At 38.4% G+C, this 23,121-nt stretch overlaps 1 protein-coding gene across 3 annotated transcripts; it reads left to right on the top strand.

The window, feature by feature from the left end:
- The first annotated feature begins 220 nt into the window (after positions 1 to 220).
- LOC131062807 (E3 ubiquitin-protein ligase UPL1) lies at positions 221 to 21,609 on the top strand. 3 transcript variants are annotated; one of them, XM_057996551.2, is made up of 16 exons: positions 221 to 587; positions 739 to 885; positions 7,044 to 7,139; positions 7,246 to 7,452; positions 8,546 to 16,513; positions 16,683 to 17,009; positions 17,399 to 17,600; positions 17,694 to 17,998; positions 18,083 to 18,435; positions 18,574 to 19,627; positions 19,727 to 19,873; positions 19,993 to 20,073; positions 20,193 to 20,418; positions 20,502 to 20,641; positions 20,820 to 20,926; positions 21,034 to 21,609. In XM_057996551.2, exons 2-16 carry the CDS (start codon positions 853 to 855, stop codon positions 21,134 to 21,136), a joined length of 11,349 nt encoding a protein of 3,782 aa, XP_057852534.2. In that variant the 5' UTR covers positions 221 to 587; positions 739 to 852; the 3' UTR covers positions 21,137 to 21,609. The 3 variants fall into 3 exon arrangements, with proteins under 3 accessions (XP_057852534.2, XP_057852535.2, XP_057852533.2); XM_057996552.2 differs by having other exon boundaries at positions 8,543 to 16,513; positions 17,709 to 17,998; XM_057996550.2 differs by having other exon boundaries at positions 8,543 to 16,513.
- Positions 21,610 to 23,121: the final 1,512 nt, after the last annotated feature.

The following is a 23,121-nucleotide window of genomic DNA, read 5'->3' as shown; positions in this document are numbered from 1 at the left end:
ATACAATTTCCTTTGAAAAGAAGATTACTTAGTTAGCCTTTAACCTTTAATTAACCATCCAAATCCATTACACACTAAAGAATATCTTTAAGAACAAGTCGGTGGAACCAAAAAATGAAATTAATTACTAATAGGTAACCACTTTAAAAATACATTACCAGAATTTTACAAGCTCTATATATATTATTATTTTCTGCTGCATATAGACACTGTTTTTAATTTAACTTTTTTTCCCTTATACGGTCGAAAAGATTCATTTACTTGGCGGTGTAAAAAGAGGCGTTTAGGGTCTTCAGTTGGATCGAAAACCCTGCTCCGCACATTGTGTTGCAATTGTGCGAGCTTCGAACACGCGACCCTCTTTATTGTACAGATTCCGCTGTTAACAAAATAATATTACGGCCTCTGCGATTTTATTATACTTTGTTTTTAAACAGTTTTCGCCTTCACACACCGGCTATCAGAGCGAGTTGGGGTCGATCTGCCGGCAAACAATCGGCAATTTCACTGCGAATTTTGCCGGCGTAAAGGCTGCAAATTCTTAGGGTTTTACCAGAAATTTATCGGCGAAGTTCGGATTACAATTCGTAAGTTTTATCTTCAATTTTTGTATTTGTTGCTTCAAATTGATGGTGTGAATTTATGCTCATTAGCTTGTGGATTTATGTTTATTTTTTGGTGCTTTCGGCATCGAATTTAACTATTATGATGGAGAATGCGGAATTTTGTGTTATTTAGGGTGTAGCGGTGGGGTTCCTGAGCGGCGATCGTAGGGGAATTTTTTCGCACGTTTGATATGCGCTGAAGTTTGAGTTTGCAGTGGAAGGGTTTTTTACGTTCGAGTAATCAGCCATGAAGTTCAAGAAGAGAAGGGGCACGGAGGCTGTAAGTGACACTATCCGTACCAATTATAGCACGTTAATTGTATCTAATGCAATTTAAAAGGGTTTGAAGATTGAGTTACTTTAATTTTTGGCGATTCAGGGTTTTAATTTTTGAGAACTGAATTTGTGAGTGAAATCAGGGTTGATTTGCACACTTGACAAAAGTTAGTGAGAGTTCAAGAATTAGGGTTAATAGAGGAATTATATGATTATGTTGTTCCTTTCAGGCGATTGACAAGGTCAGGTGATTCCCGAGGTCAAATATAGGTCAAAATTCGAAAAATATATAGCATAAAGGGAAAGAAATCCCCAGTGTAAGGCTTCCTCAAGGGGGGTCTTACAATCAAATTGGAATTTAGCTTTGTGCGACATAAAAAAACCGTAATTTTTACCTTTTTGCCCCTATTCTGACAGCTATGTTTCAGATTTTTTTGGCTTCCTTTATCTGCTCAACTTAAAGTGGTTTCATTTCATCTGTGAAAATGTTTCTTCATTTTTCTGATTTCAACTGTTGTTGAACACCTTAAGAAGATTTTTCTTGTTTGAAATAATTATATGTTTTGATATTTCAAGTGGGAAATTAAGTGTCAAAAATAAAAAATATCATAGAGAATGTGGATTATGCATTCAAAGGGACGAATTCTGAGATCAGTTATAATATCTTTCAGGCAAAAATGGTCTGTCAAACCTATCAAATTATGTCCATGTGTTTAAAAGATTGCTTCTGTAGGTGTTTAGTTTAAATAAATCTCTAAAGATTTTCTTGATTTCCTTTATTTAAGACTTACAATAAGTAGGTTCTGTGAAAAACAACAGCGCTGGCAGTCCTTATTTGAGAATTGCCATTCTGAAAATAAAGTGTTGACATAGCCTTACACTAGTCGTGGTCTGTTGGACAGTCAAAACATTGTTTTTGGAGAAGCATTTCCAGAGAGCATATTTTGATTCAAGGAGCCATCTCTGTAACTAAAAATGATTAAAAAAGTTGGAACCAACATCAGACACCTTGCACTGAAGTGTACTGCCACAACAATCGCACACCATGACATGTCAAAAGAAAGGAGTTAATGCAATTACACTTTCCTGGTGTCCTTAATTGATGGACCAAATGCATGCCTAAATAAAGAATGGTTCATCATTTTTGGTTCAGCCTTAGGTGAACAATGTCCATATTGCTGGACCAAATGTATGCTTAAATAACATTTTCTGTTTTGGGGCAATACTGTATTGCTATTATGCTATTTATTTTTAGGAAGATTATCTTGAATGTCCCAGTTTATAGATGGTTTTTAATTGATTTGTGGTTTTAAGGTGATTTCAGTTATTGTTAAACCTGATTTTTTTTTAACAAAACTAAGATAATGGATATTATTTGCAATGTTTCTTTATCATTGGCTTTGGCAGAGGTTTGATTACACATTGTAACTGCATTAATTCAAACTTGGGTGCATTCTCATCTTTTCACCTTGTTGCTGTAAGAATATTGGCATGAAATGATCACCGTTTAAGAATAATATTTGTTCAATTTAACTCTAAGTTACTATTTCAGGTTTGTTTTGCTAGTCTGACAACTTTTTTTCGCAGTTAGTTTATATTGGGTATGTCTGTGCAAGAAGCATACGAAGATCAGAAATCTTTCCATATTTTAGTCTAGAAACAGGAATTAAATTTAGAATACCACATATCATGCATGCCATAAACAAATCAGTGATCAATCACAACCATAAAAGTACCACAGTGATGTCAATTTGTCAAAATTGAACGCCATCAGAGATATTCATTGTTCAATATTGAAATAAGAAAACCATGATTATCATCACAGTCCTCTTTATAAAGAGCATCATCATCATTGACGTTAGATTATGTGGGTAGTTTTGATGAACCACAAGGAGTGCCATTGGCACTTGCACCAAAAGTATGCTGGCTATCTGATTCTTTAAAAAATGAAGGTTGTTGGGCTGCAGTAGCATCCAAGACAGCTTGCTTTGGCCCAACATCGCACAACTTTGTTGCCCCTTTCTTGTAGTTGTTTTGTTTGTGTAAAATAAGGTGCAAGTCGGAATTCATATATGCTAACTCCTTTTGATGCTGATTGGTTGAGCTTTATTGAGTGGATGAAAAAGTACGTACTCCAATTCTACGTAGATGAAAATGATCTAGCAAACCTATCAAGACAAAGTTAAAGAGTTATAAAATTACTAGTCAAACTTAATTTTGAGTATAAAATTTAAAAAATGAAAAGAAATTTAAATTTAGAGAGTTTTAGATTAAAAATAAAAATAAAAATATTACACATGATAAAATTTTGATGCAAGAGGCTATAAGTTTTGGAATGTTTGGCCATCGAGGTGTCACCAATTGTGAGCATCCTTATGCTTGTCATGAAGAGTGAAAATATTTTACCATTGGAGTGTACAAATTCAACAAACTCATTCATAATTACATCTTCCACATCAAGATCAGGGAATAGTCTAGCAAATTCTACCGTGTACCCTTTGTTGACTTCCACATCTTTGTATAGGGCAATCCTCCTTGGCAAAGAAAGGACCTTGATGCTGTAACAATTTGGATTTACGTAAAGCCAACAAGATGCAGTGGGTAGGTCATTTTGTACCACAGTGCAACAAGAATTGTCTGCACTTGTTTGAAGAAAGACTTTAGGATATCGCTCTTTCTCACTTATGGTGGTTTTTCATCTCCTCAATTGTTGAGTTGATGCCATTCATATACCTTTTCAAAGCATGTTTGGTCCATCTTAGTAAAATGGTTATAGTTGTGATGAGCTAGGTGGATACTAAGAAGATATTCCACACAATTTCACCAAGAGTCATCTAAGATCATTTTGTTAACATTTGTTGCCTTCTTATTTTTGGAATATTTCCATATAAACTAAAGTTGGTTGATGACCATGCTAGAAGATGCTTCCTTCACCTTCATGAGTTGTTTCAAATGTTGTTGGAGGTGAATTGGTTCTCAACAAAATAAGAAATAGAAAACATGGTTAAATTTCATAGAATAGTTTTATTAAAGTGAAACATAAATTTGTATTGTTTCACTCACCTGTAGCAACTTCAATATTGAGAATGATTTGAATATGGCCTGTCACATGTGGTGGTTGGTAATGCATGCTTGGATTTCTTTGGCCTTTGCATATGCTTATTTGATCTAATCATTTTTTTGTCCAACTTTTAGTATCTGATTGAGAAAAAAGGACAACACAAGGTGCCCAGAAGATGTGCGAATAGCGTACCTCAACCAACAAACCAGCCGCTTTGCAATGATGACTTGGACAACGGTTTTAGACCCCACATGCTTAATGGCTCGTATGAGATGTTTGCAATAAATTGTGCATCTTTCAGTTGTCCCCACAATCAATGACTTAAGAAAATATTGCTCCTTTAAGGGGTAATACAATCAGTCACATATATCAGGGGCTTATTTTTTGAGATTTTTCCATTTATTGAGAAACAATGGACACCACTGTTTTGATCCACCAATTCATAATGGGTGCAATGAATCTTCTATGTTTCACATCCTTTGCCAATAAGGTGTTGGATGTCTTCTCAAACTGTTGGCCCTTGTACCCTATTGGAGCCCCAACAAATTTTCATTGCTTGCCAGTATGGTGACTAAACAACAGTGGAGGAAAACCCACTTGCATAGACACACGTTGCAATGTATTGATCAACATTCGCTTTGGATTTTTGTTTTTGAATGCCTTTTCTAATGGTCCTTCATTCTCTTATCTGTAGTAGGTTAGAGTTCTTCATGTGTGGCCAAAAAATGGTGTTCCTCCACAATCATAGGAACACTAAGAGATGGGGAATTAGGGAGCCTTCTTAATTGAGATACCGTCTTTCCCAAATGATGACCTGTTCTAGTTGTAATTGCTTCTTCCACTTGTTCCACACACTAGTATATTTCAACTATCCAAATATTGGCACACGTGCCTCTTTTTGTCTTGGCAAAATTGTATGTTCATGTTAGAAATGCTATACAAATGAGCTTTTTGACCATATGGGCTTGTATATTGGACTCTACACCCATTGCAAATCCATACATATCCCCCACCACATTGCAACCTGCTGTGTAATGTTAACTTATTTCCTGAACAGTGAATTTTGGTCTATTTTGAATCAGGCTGGTCCATGGAGCTAAAATTGCCTGCCATTGTAGCCCTTATGACAAGAAGTTTGGGGAACAACACATTTCAAACAAATAAAGACAAAAATAAATATATCTTAACTCATCTGAATGAAGAAGAATGACAAGAAAAAACAAGAGCATGTTTGTAGAAGAAAAAATGAAAAAGGGAAATGAAAAAATTACCTCCAATCTAAGAATCTTCTTCCTCCACAATATACTTGGTAGCGAGTGGGCTGTTGCACATGCATAGGAACCGTTATTGATCATTTTTAGCTGTATATGTGCAATAACAAGTAAGAATGGAAGTTTAACATTTTTATTTAGTTTGTGTTTTTTGTTTCCAAAATGACATAAATGCTTTTGTTTTCATGTTTTAAGTCGTTTCACATCAAATTTAGGGTTTACTCTTAAGTTTTTAGGGTAACTAGTCAATCCATGAGGTCTTAAAGAAAAAAAATAAAAATTGGAAAACCCACAGGGTTGCTGCAGGTTTGCCATGGGTACTGTAAAACACATCTGGGTTTGCTCAGGTATGCTGCAGGGCCTACCTGGTTAAACTGTAATGCATTTTGCAGCACCTTATCCACACCCAAAGCAGGCCAGTTTGCAATCCTGGACCAGGTGCAAACTGGCCCTGGATCCAGGGCAATTTCTAAGCAAATTGGTAGCTTAGATTCAACTAAAGTTGTGAGTGGCAAGAGGGGTTGATTAGAAGATGGAAGACTGCAGAAAAGTGGAAGCTAAGCTTTATTTGAGACACTTTTAAAATGTGCTTCTTTAATAACTAGGATGTCCAAAAACACAATGATTAGAAAATTTTAATCTTTGTTGAAAACTTTAAATACAGCGAGAAAGATGGTTTTATTGTATCTGAATCACCTCATCTACTGGAATCTTCTCTCTTTACTTGTTGTCTCACAATCTTGCTTGGCATCATTCACCCTTAAAACTGTGTTTAACAACATTGGCAATTCTTAGTTAGAACTATGGTGGAAAGATATTCTTTTTCTTAATCAGCACCTTCCTAGGCCAAAATATTATTGAATGCTGACCATACTATAGTTTTTTGAGGGACTTGCTCTTTTCATGCCGGTTTGAAACAAGATTTCCAGGCTGTATAACTACTTATGGGTTACAGGTGTGGCTCAACTTTTCTTATTTTGGACTTTGTATTGGGTTATAAATACTCAGGTCCAAATTTTTTCACACATTTAAAATTACGAGTTAACTTCATAAGAAACAGTGCATAACGTTGAACATTGACAAGAAACATTGAACAAATGTTTCATAGTTACCTCTCACCATAAAGTTCAATGCTTTTATTTTGAAAAATATTCTTTCATCTCCTAGGAACAGACTAGGGGTCAACAAAATCAAGGGAAAGCTGCAAGCCTGTCAAGGGATGCGATGTTACATGTTGACAATATCTTAGATGTGTTTTATTTGCTTCTAATGTTGTTGAGTTGTTCTATTTAGAATAATTATATGGTGTAAGATCTGTAAGATGGCTGCAGAAATAATTTTATAATCCCTATAGTGTTGAACTTTGATTGTTGTCAATACATGTACATATTCTTAATTGACTTTTGAAATGTGTAGGGAATGTCTCATTGTTAAGTAAACTGAATTTTGTAATGTGCAGGATGCTGTCACTGGCAGTTGCATTAGCTGTTTTTCATAAGTTATTAACTTATTTTATTCACATTTCTCAAGTGCTTAATATTTGGTTCCCCTTCGTATTCTAATATTCCAGTGTCTTTTTACCCTACTACTTGTCTTATGCAACTGGATAAATTATTTGAGGTTCTATTGACCTTCTTTTGTCGACCATGAATGTTAACGTGATTTCTTTCTTTCTAGTTCACGAAACTGTGTAGTGCTAGGTTTCATTTGTACTCAATATTATCTCTATGTATGTCTTTTGGAGTATATTTTGATGGACCTGATTCAGCACATCTTGTTGTCACTGATTTTTGTACATTGCAATTGATCCTGTTTTCTGGCACTTTTCAGCCACCAAAAGTGAGAACCTTCATCAACAATGTTATCAGTGTTCCTTTTGAAAACATAGAGCTTCCTCTTAAAACATTTGTATGGGAGTATGAGAAGGTATGTGCGAGCATCTTTTTTGATTGCTTTTCTACAATAGAGGTTATACTTTGATATGGATCCCAATATATCTGAGAAGTACTAACAGTATCTTGTGTCTGTGCAGGGCGATTTTAATCACTGGATTGAGCTTTTTAATCATTTTGATTCATTCTTTGACAAGTATGTAAAGCCAAGAAAAGATTTGCAGCTGGATGATGATTTTCAGGAGGCCGATGCACCTTTTCCAAGATTGGCTATTCTTCAGATCCTCCGGGTGTCTCGAACTATACTGGAAAACTGTACAAATAAGCACTTCTATTGCTCCTATGAAGTATGTATATGGCCCAATCATGTTACATTAGCTTTACTAATTCTACCTCACTGCTGCAATTTTTAATTGTTAGTTTTTATTGAATTTACTGGTTTATGTTTATGAACTTAACAAATGTTGTTTATGGTCTAATTCTTTAACCTCATGGTGGTTTCTTCCTTGAGATTATGACAGTTGACATGACAAATAGTGTTGTTGTTCAATGTTTGAAGATTGAGCTAGTAGTGTAATTAATTTCTTTAAGTTCAATTTGAAGAGTGCGTAGAGAGCATTTTATGTATTAAAATATTATTGGATCTTTTCCATAAGGTTGATCAGATAGTATTCAATGTTGAGTCATTAGGTTTATTGCCACATGAGTGGCTTTGCAATGCTATCTGCTTGCTGGACTTGTGACTTGGAGTACTCCCTGCTTTTGTTTATGCTTGTGGAACATGTCTTCCTTTCTTAAAATGAAAAGTACCAGAAATGCAAGAGTTACCTATAAGGGTGTGGGTTTATAGGCAAGGCTGAGATTATTTTTGAGCTCTGTTATGATGTTAAAGTTTGATGGGTTACAGAATCAAAGAAATAAAAGTTTACCCATCACTTAAAATTGTACCATATGTCAGATGGGGTTTTTGTTATGCTGTGATTTGAAAGGTTTCCTTTTCTCACAGTTCCCAAGTGTTATGATGTTAAAGTTTGATGGGTTACAGAATCAAAGAAATAACAGTTTCCCCATCACTTAAAATTGTACCATATGTCAGATGGGATTCCTGTTATGCTGTGATTTGAAAGGTTTCCTTTACTCACAGTTCCCAAGTATCTTTTCTTTTCACAAAGACATAAATAAATGCCTTGTTTAGTAACCAACGACTAACATCTTAATTTCTTGATTTTTAGATATGTTCTTTAATGGGTGTAATCTATTGCCAGTTCTTCTGTTCTGGTTCATCGTTACTTTGATTTGTTGATTGGTTTTACTTAATTTTTTTCCTTTCACACTTGTTGCTGATTTCTCATATATTTGTATATGATTTTTTGCTGACTTCTTAGATGTCATGCCAATTCTTTGCTTCTTACTTCTCAATATGTCTTATGTGTGCAGCAGCATCTTTCATCATTGCTCGCTTCTTCAGATGCAGATGTGGTAATCGCTAGTTTACAGACCTTGGCTGCATTTGTAAAAAAACCAGTGGGAAAGTGTCCAATTCGAGATACTTCTCTCAATGCAAAATTGTTTGCCTTATCTCAAGGATGGGGTGGTAAAGAAGAAGGTCTTGGACTGTTAGCTTGCTCTACTGAAAATGGCCCTGATCTTGTTGGATATCGGCTAGGTTCTGCTCTTCATTTTGAATTTTATGTAGATGAATCTGTTAAAAAGGGGGATTCTGGAGATGAGGAGTTGAGATCCACAGGTTTGCAAGTTATTCATATACCTGACATGAGTATGCACCCTGAAAGTGATATTCAGCTTTTGAAACACTTGATAGATGAATATAAGGTGCCTACTGGCCTTAGATTTTCATTACTAACTAGGCTACGCTTTGCAAGATCTTTTTCACGGTTGGATAGCAGACGACTATACATATGCATTCGTCTTCTTGCGTTTACAGTGCTTGTCCAAGCAAGTAATGATGCTAATGACCTGACTGCATTTTTCACAAATGAACCTGAGTTTGTAAATGAACTTGTATCTTTGGTACGCTTTGATGATGCAGTACCTGAAGATATTCGCATTTTGGCAATTCTAGCCTTAACTGCTCTTTATCAGGATAGGTCACGTCAAACAACAGTTTTAAATGTCATCACATCAGGTGGCCATCGTGGTATCTTACCCAGTCTCATGCAGAAGGCAATAAGTTCAATTTCCAGTGGATCAGCCGATTGTTCAATTTCTTTTCTAGAAGCACTTCTTTCTCTGGTAACAGTTTTAGTCTCATCTTCATCAGGTTGTTCTGCTTTGAGGGACGTGGGATTAATGCCAACATTGCTGCCTCTTCTAAAAAACTTGAATACACAGCACATACACTTGGTAACTGCAGCTGTACATGTGCTTGAGGCTTTTATGGATTACAGTAATCCTGCAGCAATTTCATTCAGAGATTTAGGAGGTTTGGATAATACCATTGCCCGGTTAAAGCTTGAAGTCTGTCGTGTTGAGGAGGGTACATGGAAGGAGACAGCAGAAATACAACTACATGGTAAGGGAAAAGCTCCTATAAGTGATGCTAGTGTTTCTGAGGTAGCACAGACAGTTCAGTCTGAGACATTGGTTCCTTATCATAGAAGGCTTCTTATGAAAGCTTTGCTACGGGCTATATCTCTTGGTACATATGCTCCTGGAAATACTGCACGACTGTATGGATCTGAAGACAGTGCATTGCCATTTTGCCTGTGTACCATATTCAGGAGAGCAAAAGATTTTGGTGGTGGTGTGTTTTCGCTTGCAGCTACGGTAATGAGTGATCTTATTCACAAAGATCCAACTTGCTATTCTGTGCTAGATTCTGCTGGTTTGCCTGATGCCTTTTTGGGTGCTATCTTGGCTGGTGTTCTTCCTTCTGCAGAAGCAGTATCTTGTATACCACAATGTTTGGATGCATTGTGCCTCAATAACCTTGGTCTTCAGGCCATTAGTGAACGTGGTGCATTGAAATGTTTTGTGAAAATTTTTACATCCAAAATCTACTTACGGGCTTTGGCAAATGACACTCCTGGATCCTTATCAACTGCTTTAGATGAGCTAATGCGCCATGCAGCTTCTTTGCGTGGACCTGGGGTTGATGTATTGATTGAAATCTTAAACACCATAGCAAAAATTGGATCTGCTCAAGAAACACCTTCCTTGTTGCAAGATTCTGCTGGCACATCTGTTCCCATGGAAACAGATTTTATTTCAGTAGATGGAGAGGAGTCTTCAAGTGCGACTCCTGAGCAGGCAGTTGATGTTTCGGCTGATAGTTTAAGTTCAAACATGGAAGCTTTTCTCCCAGATTGTATTAGCAATGCCACACGTCTCTTGGAAAATATTCTTCATAATACAGATACATGTGGGGTGTTTATCGAGAAAAAGGGTATTGAAGCTGTGCTGCAGCTGTTTGATTTACCACTTTTGCCATTGTCGTTTGCAAGTGGCCAGAATATTGCTGTTGCTTTCAAAAACTTTTCACCACAGCACTCATCTCCGCTTACAAGGGCTGTTTGCACTGCTCTTAGAGATCATTTGAAGCCTGCACTTCAGTTAGCAGATTCTCTGGCTGGGACGAAGTTAGCAGATGTTGAAGTATCAGAGCGAATGAGAATTTTGAGATGCTTTTCCAGTCTTGAAGGGGTTTTATCTTTCTCAACCCATCTGCTGAAAAGTACTACAACAATGATGCCCGAGCTTGGTTCTGGTGATGCAGATATCTTGAAAGATGTAGGAAAAGTTTACAAAGAAGTACTTTGGCAGATATCTCTAGTCAATGATGCGAAGAAAGAGATTGAACAGGCACCCACAGCTGTAAACGCATCAGGATCAGAAGTGACCAATGATGCTAGTACAGTTTCGGTTGTTAGATATGTTAATCCAGTGTCTATGAGAAATGGGCCTTCATCTGGTTGGGGAATTGATCCAGAGTTCCTTTCTGTTATACATGCAGGAGAAGGATTGCATCGTCATAGTCGGAGGGACCATGGTGTTGATAGCCTTTCAAGAATGCGTCTTGGTCGACTTGGACGACAAGCAGATTCATCGGATATTGATATTGGTGGCTCGGTAAATGCAGCTGAAACATCACAATCCCAGGAGTCTAAAAGGAAGTCACCTGATTTCCTTGACTTTGAGACCATAAGTAAAGTTGCTACTGCCATGCGATCCTTCTATGTCAATCTTGTAAAGGTATTGGTAGTTCCGAATCGTCGCCGAGATGATACAGGATCACTTAGTGGTGCGGCAAAGAGTGTGGTGGTTTCTCTTGCAAAACTTTTTAATGAGAGTCTTGATGTGGAGAAAAACTGGACCTTTTCTGAGTTTGAGTTATCACTTTCTACAAAATGTAGGTACTTGGGTAAGGTTGTGGATGACATGGCAGCAGTTATTTATGACAACCGAAGACGCATGTGCAATACAGCGGTAGTGAATTATTTTTATTCACATGGTACAATCCAAAAATTGTTGACTACTTTTGAAGCAACAGGTCAATTACTATGGAGTGTACCAGTTATTTCACAGCCAGGAATGGAAACTGAAAATGAAAAGGAGAATGGGAATGACAAGATGGAGCATGCCCCTTGGTTATTAGAGACATTGCGAAGTTATTGTAAACTCTTGGAGCATCTTGTTAATTCTTCTTTGCTCTTAACTACAAATTCTTCTTCACAGCTATTAGTTCAACCAGTAGTTGGAGCATCTTTCCAAGTTCCAAGGGATCCAGAGGTCTTTGTCCGCACCATTCAGGCCCAAGTTCTATGTGCTGTTCTCCCCATCTGGAACCATCCAATGTTCTGTCGTTGTAATCCATCTCTGATTACATCTGTAGTTTCAATCATTACCCATGTGTACTCTGGCACAGGTGATGCTAAAGGAAACAGAAATGGTGTTCCAGGAAGCAGTGCTCAACGTTTCAGAGGTCATCCACCAGATGAGACTTCTATTTCTATGATAGTTGACATGGGTTTCCCAAGGTCTAGGGCAGAGGAAGCATTAAGGCGGGTTGAAACAAACAGCGTTGAAATGGCTATGGAGTGGCTGTTTAATCATCCTGAGGAGCCTGCTCAAGAGGATGATGAACTTGCGCAAGCTCTGGCCTTGTCACTAGGGAAACCTTCTGAGGCTCCCAAAGATGAATCTTCTGAAAAAGGAAAAGAGGTTTTGAATGAAGAGAAGCTTCCAGAAAATCCTCCAGTTGAAGATATTCTCTCTACTTGCATGAATATGTTGCAGAGCACAGATGCTATTGCTTTTTCCATGACTGATTTGATTGTGACTTTGTGTTGTCAAAACAAAGGGCAGTATCGTCTTAGGGTTGTTCCTTATCTTGTACAACATTTAAAACTCTGGAAGGTTGATGGAACTGAAAAAGATAATAGTCCTGTATCTACAATATCTCATCTTTTGGCATTAGTGCTGAGTGAAGACAGTAGTGCGAGAGAAGTGGCAGCAGAAAATTGTCTTGTTTCTACCGCATTGGACTTATTGACAAATTTTTCCCCAAAGAATGTTGCAGGAGAAAAAATTTCTGTTCCTAAATGGGTGACTGCATTGCTACTTGTACTTGACCATATGTTGCAATGTAAGCTGCAGCTTGCCTCCGATACTCAGAACACTACTGGAACTGGATCACATGCTAATACTCCTGAAGACAATTCAGCTGGTATGAGTACAGCAAATAACACTAATAAGTCTCCTACGGAAGAAAACAATAAAGAGAGTAGTCCATTCATGGAAATTTTAGGAAGGCCATCTGGTTACATGACCACAGATGAACAGCAGAAGGCAATGAACATTGCTTGTGACTATTTACAGCTACATCTGCCAGCAACTACTGTACAGTCTGTTCTTCAGTTGTGTGCTAGACTAACAAAGTCACATTCAATGGCTATAAAGTTTCTTGAGAGAGGTGGATTGGCATCCCTCTTAAGCCTTCCTCGAAGCAGTTTTTTCCCTGGTTTTGACAGTGTGGCAGCTGCTATCATACGCCACCTTCTTGAGGATCCCCAGACTCTTCAGATTGCAATGGAGGTAGAGATTCGGCAGACTTTAATCAATATCTTAAATCGTCATGGTGGCCGTGTCTCTCCTAGAACATTCTTGACATCTATGGCCCCAGTCATTTCTCGTGAACCTACAATTTTTATGCAGACTGCAGCTGTGGTATGTCAGTTAGAAACTGTAGGGGGAAGGCCTAATATCATACTGTCAAAGGAGAGAGAGGACAAGGAAAAGGGAAAAGAGAAGGAGAAAGTGAAGGAGAAAGATAAAGAAAAAGATAAATCTAAAACTTCTTGTAATACTGAGGCATGTGTTCCATCTGGTGATGTTGGTCGAGTTCATGATGGGATTGGCAGACCACATGATGGATTGGCTAAGACTCCAAAGGGCCATAAGAAGATCCCTCACAGCTTTACCCAAGTTATTGACCAGCTTCTTGAGGTGATTTTGCACTATCCGCCTCCCAGTCAAGGGGAAGAATGCACAGGTTCAACAATGGCTATGGAGGTTGATGAAGTTGCTCCTAAGGAAAAAGGAAAAGCAAAGATTGAGGATACCATGAATTCAGAAAGTGACAATGTTCCTGATAGCTCTGCAGGGTTAGCTAAAGTTGCTTTTATTTTAAAGCTAATGAGTGATATTCTTCTTATGTATATACATGCAGCAGGGGTTGTCCTGCGGCGGGACTCAGAGAGTAGTCAAGGTCGTGGGCCTTGCCAAGGAGCAGAAGTCTCAGGACATGGTGGCCTTTTGTATCATGTATTGCATAGGCTTTTACCCTATCCCATGGACAAAACATCGGAAAGCAATAGTGAAGAGTGGAGAGAAAAGTTATCTGAAAAGGCTTCTTGGTTTCTGGTAGTGATATGTGGCAGATCGAGTGAAGGAAGAAAACGGGTTATATCAGAAATTGTAAGAGCCCTTAATATGGCTTCAAATTCTGTTAAGGGTTCTTCCAAGCATGTCCAATTGCCGAATAAGAAGGTCCTCGCTTTTGTGGAGTTGGTAAATTCCATTCTATCAAATAATGCATCTTCAGGTAATACTCAGGTACCAGGATGCTCTCCTGATATGGCGAAAACAATGATTGATACAGCGATGGTCCAAGCTCTGACAAGTACTCTTCAGGTAATTGACTTGGACCATCCTGATGCTCCAAAACTTGTAAATCTTATACTCAAGGCTTTGGAGGCTTTAACCAGAGCTGCCAGCACAGGAGAGCAAATTTACAAGTCTGAAGATACAGATAAGAAAAAGACTTTGGCCGCAGAAGAAAGAAACCATGGTGGGACGAACAGGGTTCCTAGTGGAGAGGAAACACAAGCTCAGCAGAATGAAATCAATCAGGGTGCAGAACAGCACACAACAGGCATGGCCCAGCGTCAAGTGCAGATTGCAGAAGGTAGCTCAGATCCAGCAAGTGATCAAGCTGGTAATGTGAATGAGCATATGGAGCATGATATGCGGATAGAAAGGGAAGATACTGCTGAAGCACATAATTCACCAGTGCATGGAGAAGAATTTATTCATGGAACTGTTGAAGTTACCACTGATTTACACAACTCAACCACAGAAGTGTCTTTCCGTGTGGAACACAGAGCTGATGATGAGATGGGTGACGAAGAAGATGATGAGGACATGGATGATGATGTTGAGGAGGAAGATGAAGATGAAGATGAGGACGAAGAGGATGACATAGAAGGGGAAGAAGGTACTGCCCACATGTCATTAGCTGATACTGATGTTGAAGATCATGAAGATAATGGACTTGGGGATGATTATGGTGATGACATGGTAGAGGAGGATGATGATGACGACTTTCCCGAGAATCGTGTTATTGAAGTAAGGTGGAGAGAAGGCTTGGACGGACTGAATCATGTACAGGTTCTGGGACATGCTGGAGGAGGTGGTAATTTGGTGGATCTTTCTGCTGAGCCTTTTCAGGGAATTCACATGGAGGACATATTTGGTCTTCGACGGCCTGCAGGAGTTGATCGACGCCGCCCAACAGGTCACAGACCATTTCCTGAACGTCCAGGACTAGATCGTGGAGGTGCCTTTCAACACCCTCTACTTACCAGGCCTGCTCAGTCTGGTGGAGCAACTTCCAATGGTTCTATATGGGCTACTTCTGGGAACATTTCTAGAGATTCGGCAGCAATATCAGGAGGAAGCTTTGATGTTGCACAATTTTTCATGTATGATGCTCCCATGCTGCTACCCCCAGATCATTCTGGAGGAGCATTTTTTGGAGATCGTGGGGTTGGTGGTCCACCTCCTTTGCTTGATTTTTCAATGGATCCTATATTTTTAACTGGAAGGCGTGGTCCAGGTAATGGCAGGTGGACTGATGATGGCCAACCGCAAGCTGGAGCTCAAGCTGCAAGCATTGCTCAAGCAGTAGAAGAGGAGTTCCTTTCACAATTGCGGAGCCTTACTCAATCAATTGAAGAGAGCCCATCGAGACAGGCTGTTGTTCCTAGTACAGACAATGCTGATGGAGGGCAACAAACTACAGCTGCAGTTATGGAAACTGATGTACAACCCAATTTACCATCTGGTAATCCTAGTGGACAACAAATTGAAGAACATCAAATGGGTGAAGCTGATTTATCACAGGTGCAGCAGAATGCTAGTGTGGAGCACAGTGAGCAAAGGCATCCAGATTTTGATGTTGATGGCAATCGAGATGATCCTGACGTTCTGATGAGGGATGAAGGTAATGAAGCAGGAAATAGGGATTTAGAATCTGAAAGTCAAGACAGTGAAGGAAGTGGTGCAACTATGGGTGAAAGTCTTCGTAGTTTGGAAGTTGAAACTGGAAGCGCAGATGGCCGTGAGGAAACTGAAAGACAGGGGGCCAACCAGACACTCGCAGTTTCCACTGCTGAGAATTCAGATGCCAGGGGCAACAGCATGGATGCAGAGAATATTAATAGTGAATTGAGAGGTGCAGATTTAGTTGGTCAAGAACGGGATGCAGATGTGGATCAGAGTCATACTACAGCTGACACTTCTGTACATTTGCAGGCTCAAAATGAGGCTGCTCAAGGTGGAAATAATGAATTGGCTGAGAGAAGCGGTGAGGGAACTAGGACAAATACTATTGACCCCACATTTTTGGAAGCACTTCCAGAGGATCTTCGAGCTGAAGTACTAGCTTCTCAGCAAGTTCAATCTGCAAGAGCTGCAAATTATACCCCACCTCCAGCAGAAGATATTGATCCAGAATTTCTAGCGGCTCTTCCTCCGGATATCCAGGCTGAAGTCTTAGCACAACAGCGTGCACAGAGAGTAGTGCAAAGCCAGCAAGCTGAAGGGCAGCCTGTGGATATGGACAGTGCTTCAATAATTGCAACCTTTCCTGCCGAGCTTCGTGAAGAGGTTGTAGTAAATATCCATTTTTGACTAGATGGTCTTATGATTTTGATTATTTATGGATGTATTAGGTCACCAATTCTAGCTATTGATATCTCTTTCCACATTTCACACTACAATCCAAACGTTAATGCCTCAGTTTTCTTAGTAATTATCCTTTTCCTGTTTTTTTCAGGTTCTGTTAACATCCTCAGAAGCAGTTCTTGCTGCCTTGTCTCCAGCACTTCTTGCAGAGGCGCAGATGCTGAGAGAAAGAGCAATGAGTCAGTATCAACACCGTGGCTTTCTTGGAGCAGGGCATAGACTTGGTGGTAGAAGACACAATATAGGAACTGGAGGCCAGGCTTTGGAGAGGGGTGTGGGCAATAGTATTGGGCTTACATTGGGTCGCAGGCCAGGCACATCCCTTGGTAATGCAATAAAGATGAAAGAAGTGGAAGGGAAAGCTCTGGTAGATACAGATGCTCTCAAAGCAATGCTTCAGCTTTTAAGGCTAGCTCAGGTATGTACTTTTCTTCAATTAACAATGTTTACTTGTGAGGACTTTGTTATGTGCTTAGTGTCAAACATTTATAGCTGCAGAAGAGAAAATTGCATATTGCATTACTGGGGGATTTATAAAATTACAAAACAATTATTCAGAGTGTTGTGGGATCAGATTTGCAATTAAAAATTGAATCTCTTTTTATGTTAGTAGCATCTATATCAGAACTATCATTCGAGCACTTCCTAACGTATTTCTGATATCAACTCTATTTTTATCGTTTGTGTCAATCTGACATGATAACATTTAGTTCCAATTATGCATGTTACATTTTTTCTGTAAGGCCTTATCTTTTGAAACTCAATATTGATATGGTTCATAAGTTATTAATCTTTTGCTTTCTGCAGCCTTTGGGTAAAGGTCTGCTTCAGAGACTTCTATTGAATCTCTGTGCTCATGTTGCTACAAGGGCTACTCTAGTTCACCTTTTGCTAGATATGTTGAGACCTGAAGCAGAAGGATTTCCAGTTGAGTCCAATGGTATTCCATCCCAGAGACTCTATGGATGCCAATGGAATGTGGTTTATGCACGGTCCCAACTTTCAGATGGTATCAGTCTTTCCGATTAAAATCCTCTTCTGTTATTTCTTTCTACATAAAGTATTAAACACATCAATGGAAAGGAAATAAAATTATTGATAGACTGTTTATGTGCAGGTGTACCACCTCTTGTTTCTCGCCGTGTCCTTGAGATTTTGACATATCTAGCAAAAAATCATTTTGGTGTTGCTGATCTTCTTTTCTTCATGGAATCATGCCCAACATTGGATGCGGCATCTCAGACACCAACAATATCAAATGGGGAGAAAGGCAAAGGAAAGATTCTTGATGAAGTTCATGGTTCACATTCATCAGAGAGAACTGAAAGCGGGGAAATTCCTCTAATATTACTTCTAAAGCTGCTTAATCAGCCATTGTTTTCAAGAAGCAGCGCTCATCTAGAACAGGTAACTCTTTAATTCTATATGTTAATTTATGTTTTAGCTCATCTGTATTTCAGATTGCTACAATTAAGTACTGGTTGTTTGCAGCTTATGGGGCTTCTTGAGGTTGTCATGAACAATGTTGGAGTTAAAAGTGAATTAGAAGCTCCACCTAGTCATCCACAGGATGTTGTGACACAGGCAGATGATGGTCATGTTGAAAGTGAACCTCTGCCTGAGACTGGTCCCAATGTTGCTTCGGCTATCCAAACAGGTGAACCTGCTTCTTTGGAAAGCAATGATGATGCTTACTTACCTGGGAGCTCAGATGCAACTAAACCAATCGAAGGTCAGGAAGCCTCAGCCTCAGGGTCAAAGAAGGAAATGGATGCATCTGAGGTTCTCCTACAACTACCCCAGAGAGAGTTACAAAACCTGTGTAAACTTTTGGCAAAGGAGGGGTATGTCCAATTTTCATTGTTGATAATAACATCAGTTGTATTGAATAAATGTACTCTGTTTGCTTTTGGGAAGTTAACTTTTTGATCTGCAGGGATTTTGGTATTTATATGTAGAATCTAAGGTCTCTTGTTATGCAGGCTGTCAGATACGGTGTATACAAAGGTGGCAGAGGTTCTTAAGAAGCTAGCTAGCATTGCTCTGACCCATCGGAAGCTTTTCATTTCTGAATTGGCAGATTCTGCCCATAATCTTAGTGGTGATGCAGTTGGTGAGCTTGTAACACTTAGAGACATGGAGTTATTGGGGGGGAATGCTTGTTCTATGGCAGGAGCAGCTATATTGAGAGTTCTACAAGCATTGAGTACTTTAACATCAGATGTTGGTACATCAGATGACAAGGAACATGAAATTCTTTCAGTTGTTCGGGAACTAAACATGGCTCTTGATCCATTATGGCAGGGACTGAGTGTTTGTATAAGTAAAATAGAACAGAGTTTGGGAAATGCCTCGGAAGTTTCAGCTTCAGCAAGTAGAAATGCTGGAGCAACATCTGTGGCACCCCCTCTACCTCCTGGTACACAAAGGGTTCTGCCATTTATAGAGGCATTTTTTGTTTTATGTGAGAAATTGCAGTTAGTAACTAGTGCCGCTCAGCATGATTCTGATGATGCTAGTACTAGTGATGCTGCACAACTAAAAAAGGTAGAGGGAGGTATGACATTTGTTAAGTTTGCTGATAAGCATCGCAGACTTCTCAATGCTTTTGTGCGGCAGCATCCTGGGTTACTGGAGAAATCCCTTTCTCTCATGTTAAAAACACCTCGTCTAATTGACTTTGACAATAAGCGATCATTTTTCCGCTCACGGATTAGACAGCAGAATGAGCAGCACAATTATAACCCTCTTCGAATTTGTGTTCGTAGAACATATGTGCTAGAAGATTCTTATAGTCAATTACGGATGCGTTCTGTAGATGATATCAAAGGACGCTTGACAGTGCAGTTTCAGGGAGAGGAGGGTATTGATGCTGGTGGCTTAACAAGAGAATGGTATCAATTACTGTCTAGGGTGATATTCGACAAAGGAGCACTACTGTTTACTACTGTTGGAAATGAATCTACTTTTCAGCCCAATCCAAACTCCGTTTATCAAACTGAACACCTATCGTACTTCAAGTTTGTTGGAAGAGTGGTATTGATTTCACCTTTTTTACTTTGTTGGTAAATATTTTATTTTTGTGTGTTGACTATTAATAGCTATGTGGTTTGGTTCTTTCTCTGTTTTTGGTAGGTTGCTAAAGCATTATTCGATGGTCAACTGTTGGATGTTCACTTCACCCGATCTTTCTACAAACACATACTTGGAGTAAGAGTTGCATACCATGATATCGAGGCCATTGATCCAGATTACTTTAAGAATCTGAAATGGATGCTTGAGGTGAGTGACTACATTGAGTTTGGTTAATAAGGAAACTGCTACTTAAATTAGACATTTCCTCTTTCAAACACTGTTGTACTTGTAATGAATTTATTCTAACACTATAATTTGTGTAACAGAATGATATTAGTGACATACTTGACCTCACATTCAGTATAGATGCAGACGAGGAAAAACGTATCCTATATGAGAAGACAGAGGTAAGTTATTTTTGAATGCCTTTTTTTTTTCTTGGTGAGGCTGGCCATCTGCTAGTGGATGACATTTTTTAATGTTTGAGCAGTTATGTCAAATAGTATGCTGTTCTGTGTCTGTGTAGGTAACTGATTATGAGCTTATATCTGGGGGAAGAAATATACGTGTCACAGATGAAAACAAACATCAATATGTGGATCTTGTAGCAGAGCATATACTGACAAATGCTATTCGTTCCCAAATTAATGCCTTTATGGAAGGATTCAATGAGTTGATACCAAGGCATCTTATATCAATATTCAATGATAAAGAACTTGAACTTCTGATCAGTGGCCTTCCTGAAATTGATCGTAAGTTTTACATACTTTTTGTGTCATTATTAGCTTGTAATTTTCCCCAATGGATTATTTGCTGACAAGGTTGAGCATGGCAGTTGATGATCTAAAGTCCAGCACAGAATACACAGGATATACTTCAGCATCTCCTGTTATTCAGTGGTTTTGGGAGGTTGTGCAAGGATTTGGTAAGGAGGACATGGCACGCTTGTTGCAGTTTGTCACAGGAACCTCAAAGGTATCTAGTTTTAGCTTTTGAATGAACCTTGATATGAATGACAACTGGTAGTCATTAGAGCTTGTTGTGTATCAATATCGTTGCTAGTAATGCTGTTATGAATTGCTATCACATTAGTTTTTCAATCTTTCTGTAGTTGAAATCATTGTTTGACTGATATTATTTTACAAATTTGTAGGTTCCTTTGGAAGGGTTTAAAGCCCTTCAGGGCATATCTGGCCCTCAAAGGTTTCAGATTCATAAGGCATATGGAGCACCAGAACGTTTGCCTTCGGCTCACACATGGTGAGTGTGTGAGCTTGTGTTTCTTATATTGATTGGTCACTTTGTACATTAATCTGCTAGTATGGTAAATGCTGTCCCTGATTTTATTTATTGTGCTATTTATGCAGCTTCAATCAGTTAGACCTGCCTGAGTACTCGTCTAAGGAACAGCTCCAGGAGCGGTTGCTATTGGCGATTCATGAAGCTAGTGAAGGGTTTGGCTTTGGTTGATCTGATGAAAGAACATTATCCAGTATGCGTTCCATGGATGAAATTGTAATTGGGAGATTATCACCAGCACTCTTTCGATATTGCTAGAAATCTGGCATCTAAGTTTCATGCCCATGTGCGAGACTTACCTTGAATGATTATGTCAGTTTGTATAAATCTCTTTTATATCGACGGAAGTCATTTTTCTTCTCACTGAAAGCATTTTGCAGTGAGTCTGTCATTTGTCCATTGCTGCAATTGATAATTTTTGTTATATAAGCCATTTGAGCAGAGTATAGGGTGAGATGTACCATTGATTTTTGCCCACCTTGTTTTGGTATTAACGTGGCAATGCCATTGAATTGATATCTCATGAACATGTACATTATGATAGGATCTGTAAACGCTGCTGGATAAGTATTTGTAATTAAATCAATTTCTTTGAATTTTGATTAAGATAAATGAAGGTGCCCATTGTCCTTTTTTGTGTACAATTGTTGTCCAATTTGTGTACCCTTTTAGTATATCATCTAGATATAGTGTGAAAATTCACACCAAAAAGATTAATGAATTAAGGGTAAATTTGTACAAATTATGGTTAATTGTGATTCTTTCTAGCTTGGAAGCCTGAGCTAGTACAGGACTAGCACAAATTGTGCCAATTAAAACGTATCAAATGTTTCAAGTTGGATAGGAAGTTACACCTGTCTCCACTTCTTGTCAGTTGGAATGACGGAAAACTATTCAGGTGTAGCTGAGAAAGAATGTCGAGCACAATCTAAGCACACAACTTTCTTGGGAGGATTTTTCTTCAGCCACATGTCTCAATTCATCTGTAGTTTCTGAAGGTGCTTTTGTTGCATTTGGCATTGATATTCCACTGCTCACTAGCAAGGATAAAACTTCTCATCTTGCAGCAGCTGATGATGAAATTACCATAGGTACGTTTCTTATTTTCATGATTCAAAATGCCCATTCAGATTCGGGCTTCGTTTTGATGTTGAATTTACCATTATTTCCCCTAAGTCTACCATTTACAGTATATGGCCGTATTAAGAGATGGTATTCATTTATGTGACGAAGGCTCTAATGTACTAAATTTGCTTATAGGATACCTAATGGAGCGAAGTTCTCACAAATATGCTCTGCAAGATGTCATCAACCTAGATTTGTTAGTAGGACCTAACAAGGTACGTTCTCAATGAAGTTCTCCCCTATACACTCGCAAAATGTGATCTTGCAGTCTTGGTCGAGGTCCATATTCACTATAATTGCACTCTTAAGAATCATTGCACTCTTAAGAAGCGTCAAGTGCCAAAGAACTGTGCATATATACAAGTTGAAATAAGAAGAGAGTATACACAAAAATCCCAAATGATATATATACAAGTTGCTTTATGATATGATAAGAATGAATATAAAATAAAAATATAATGATATGATAATGTAATAATAATAATAGTCTTAATAGACTTTTTTTACTCTTGAAGAGTTTTGATTGTTTTCCCTTAAGATTTGATGGAAAAAAATTGTGTAAATAAATTTGATATTATTGTATAGAGCCCATGTCAAAAGAAAATGAGTTTGATTGATCTTATATTTTATGTAATGTTTCTTTTGGATTATAAATAATCTCACTTTTCTCTGTGGCTCATGTGGGTAAACAAGTAAGGAAGTTATTTAGCTTACTATTTAAACAAGGTAACTCTTAAGTTTGTTTTTGTACCTCAAATAAGATCGTTCAAACTTATACCTCCTGCAAAGTTTCAACCCTTAGACTAAGTCGCGATGAAACGAATATTACCAATACAAGTTTTCCCGAGGTACAAAAACATATTAGTATGTAATAAAAAAAATGTACTTGGTAATGGAGAGATCAAAAGTTCGTCGTAATTGCACCCAAAGAACTTTTAGTTGTAGCTGTAAGATTGGCAATTACAACCGCAAATTGAAATGCAAGATATCATTTGTTAGGAAGAGGTTAAAAAAGTTGAAAAAGCAAATTA

Source organism: Cryptomeria japonica, chromosome 9 (assembly GCF_030272615.1).
Source record: "Cryptomeria japonica chromosome 9, Sugi_1.0, whole genome shotgun sequence".
NCBI lineage: Eukaryota > Viridiplantae > Streptophyta > Pinopsida > Cupressales > Cupressaceae > Cryptomeria > Cryptomeria japonica.
The sequence above is the reverse complement of the archived record's forward strand: the minus strand, read 5'-3'. Positions and strand labels throughout refer to the sequence as shown.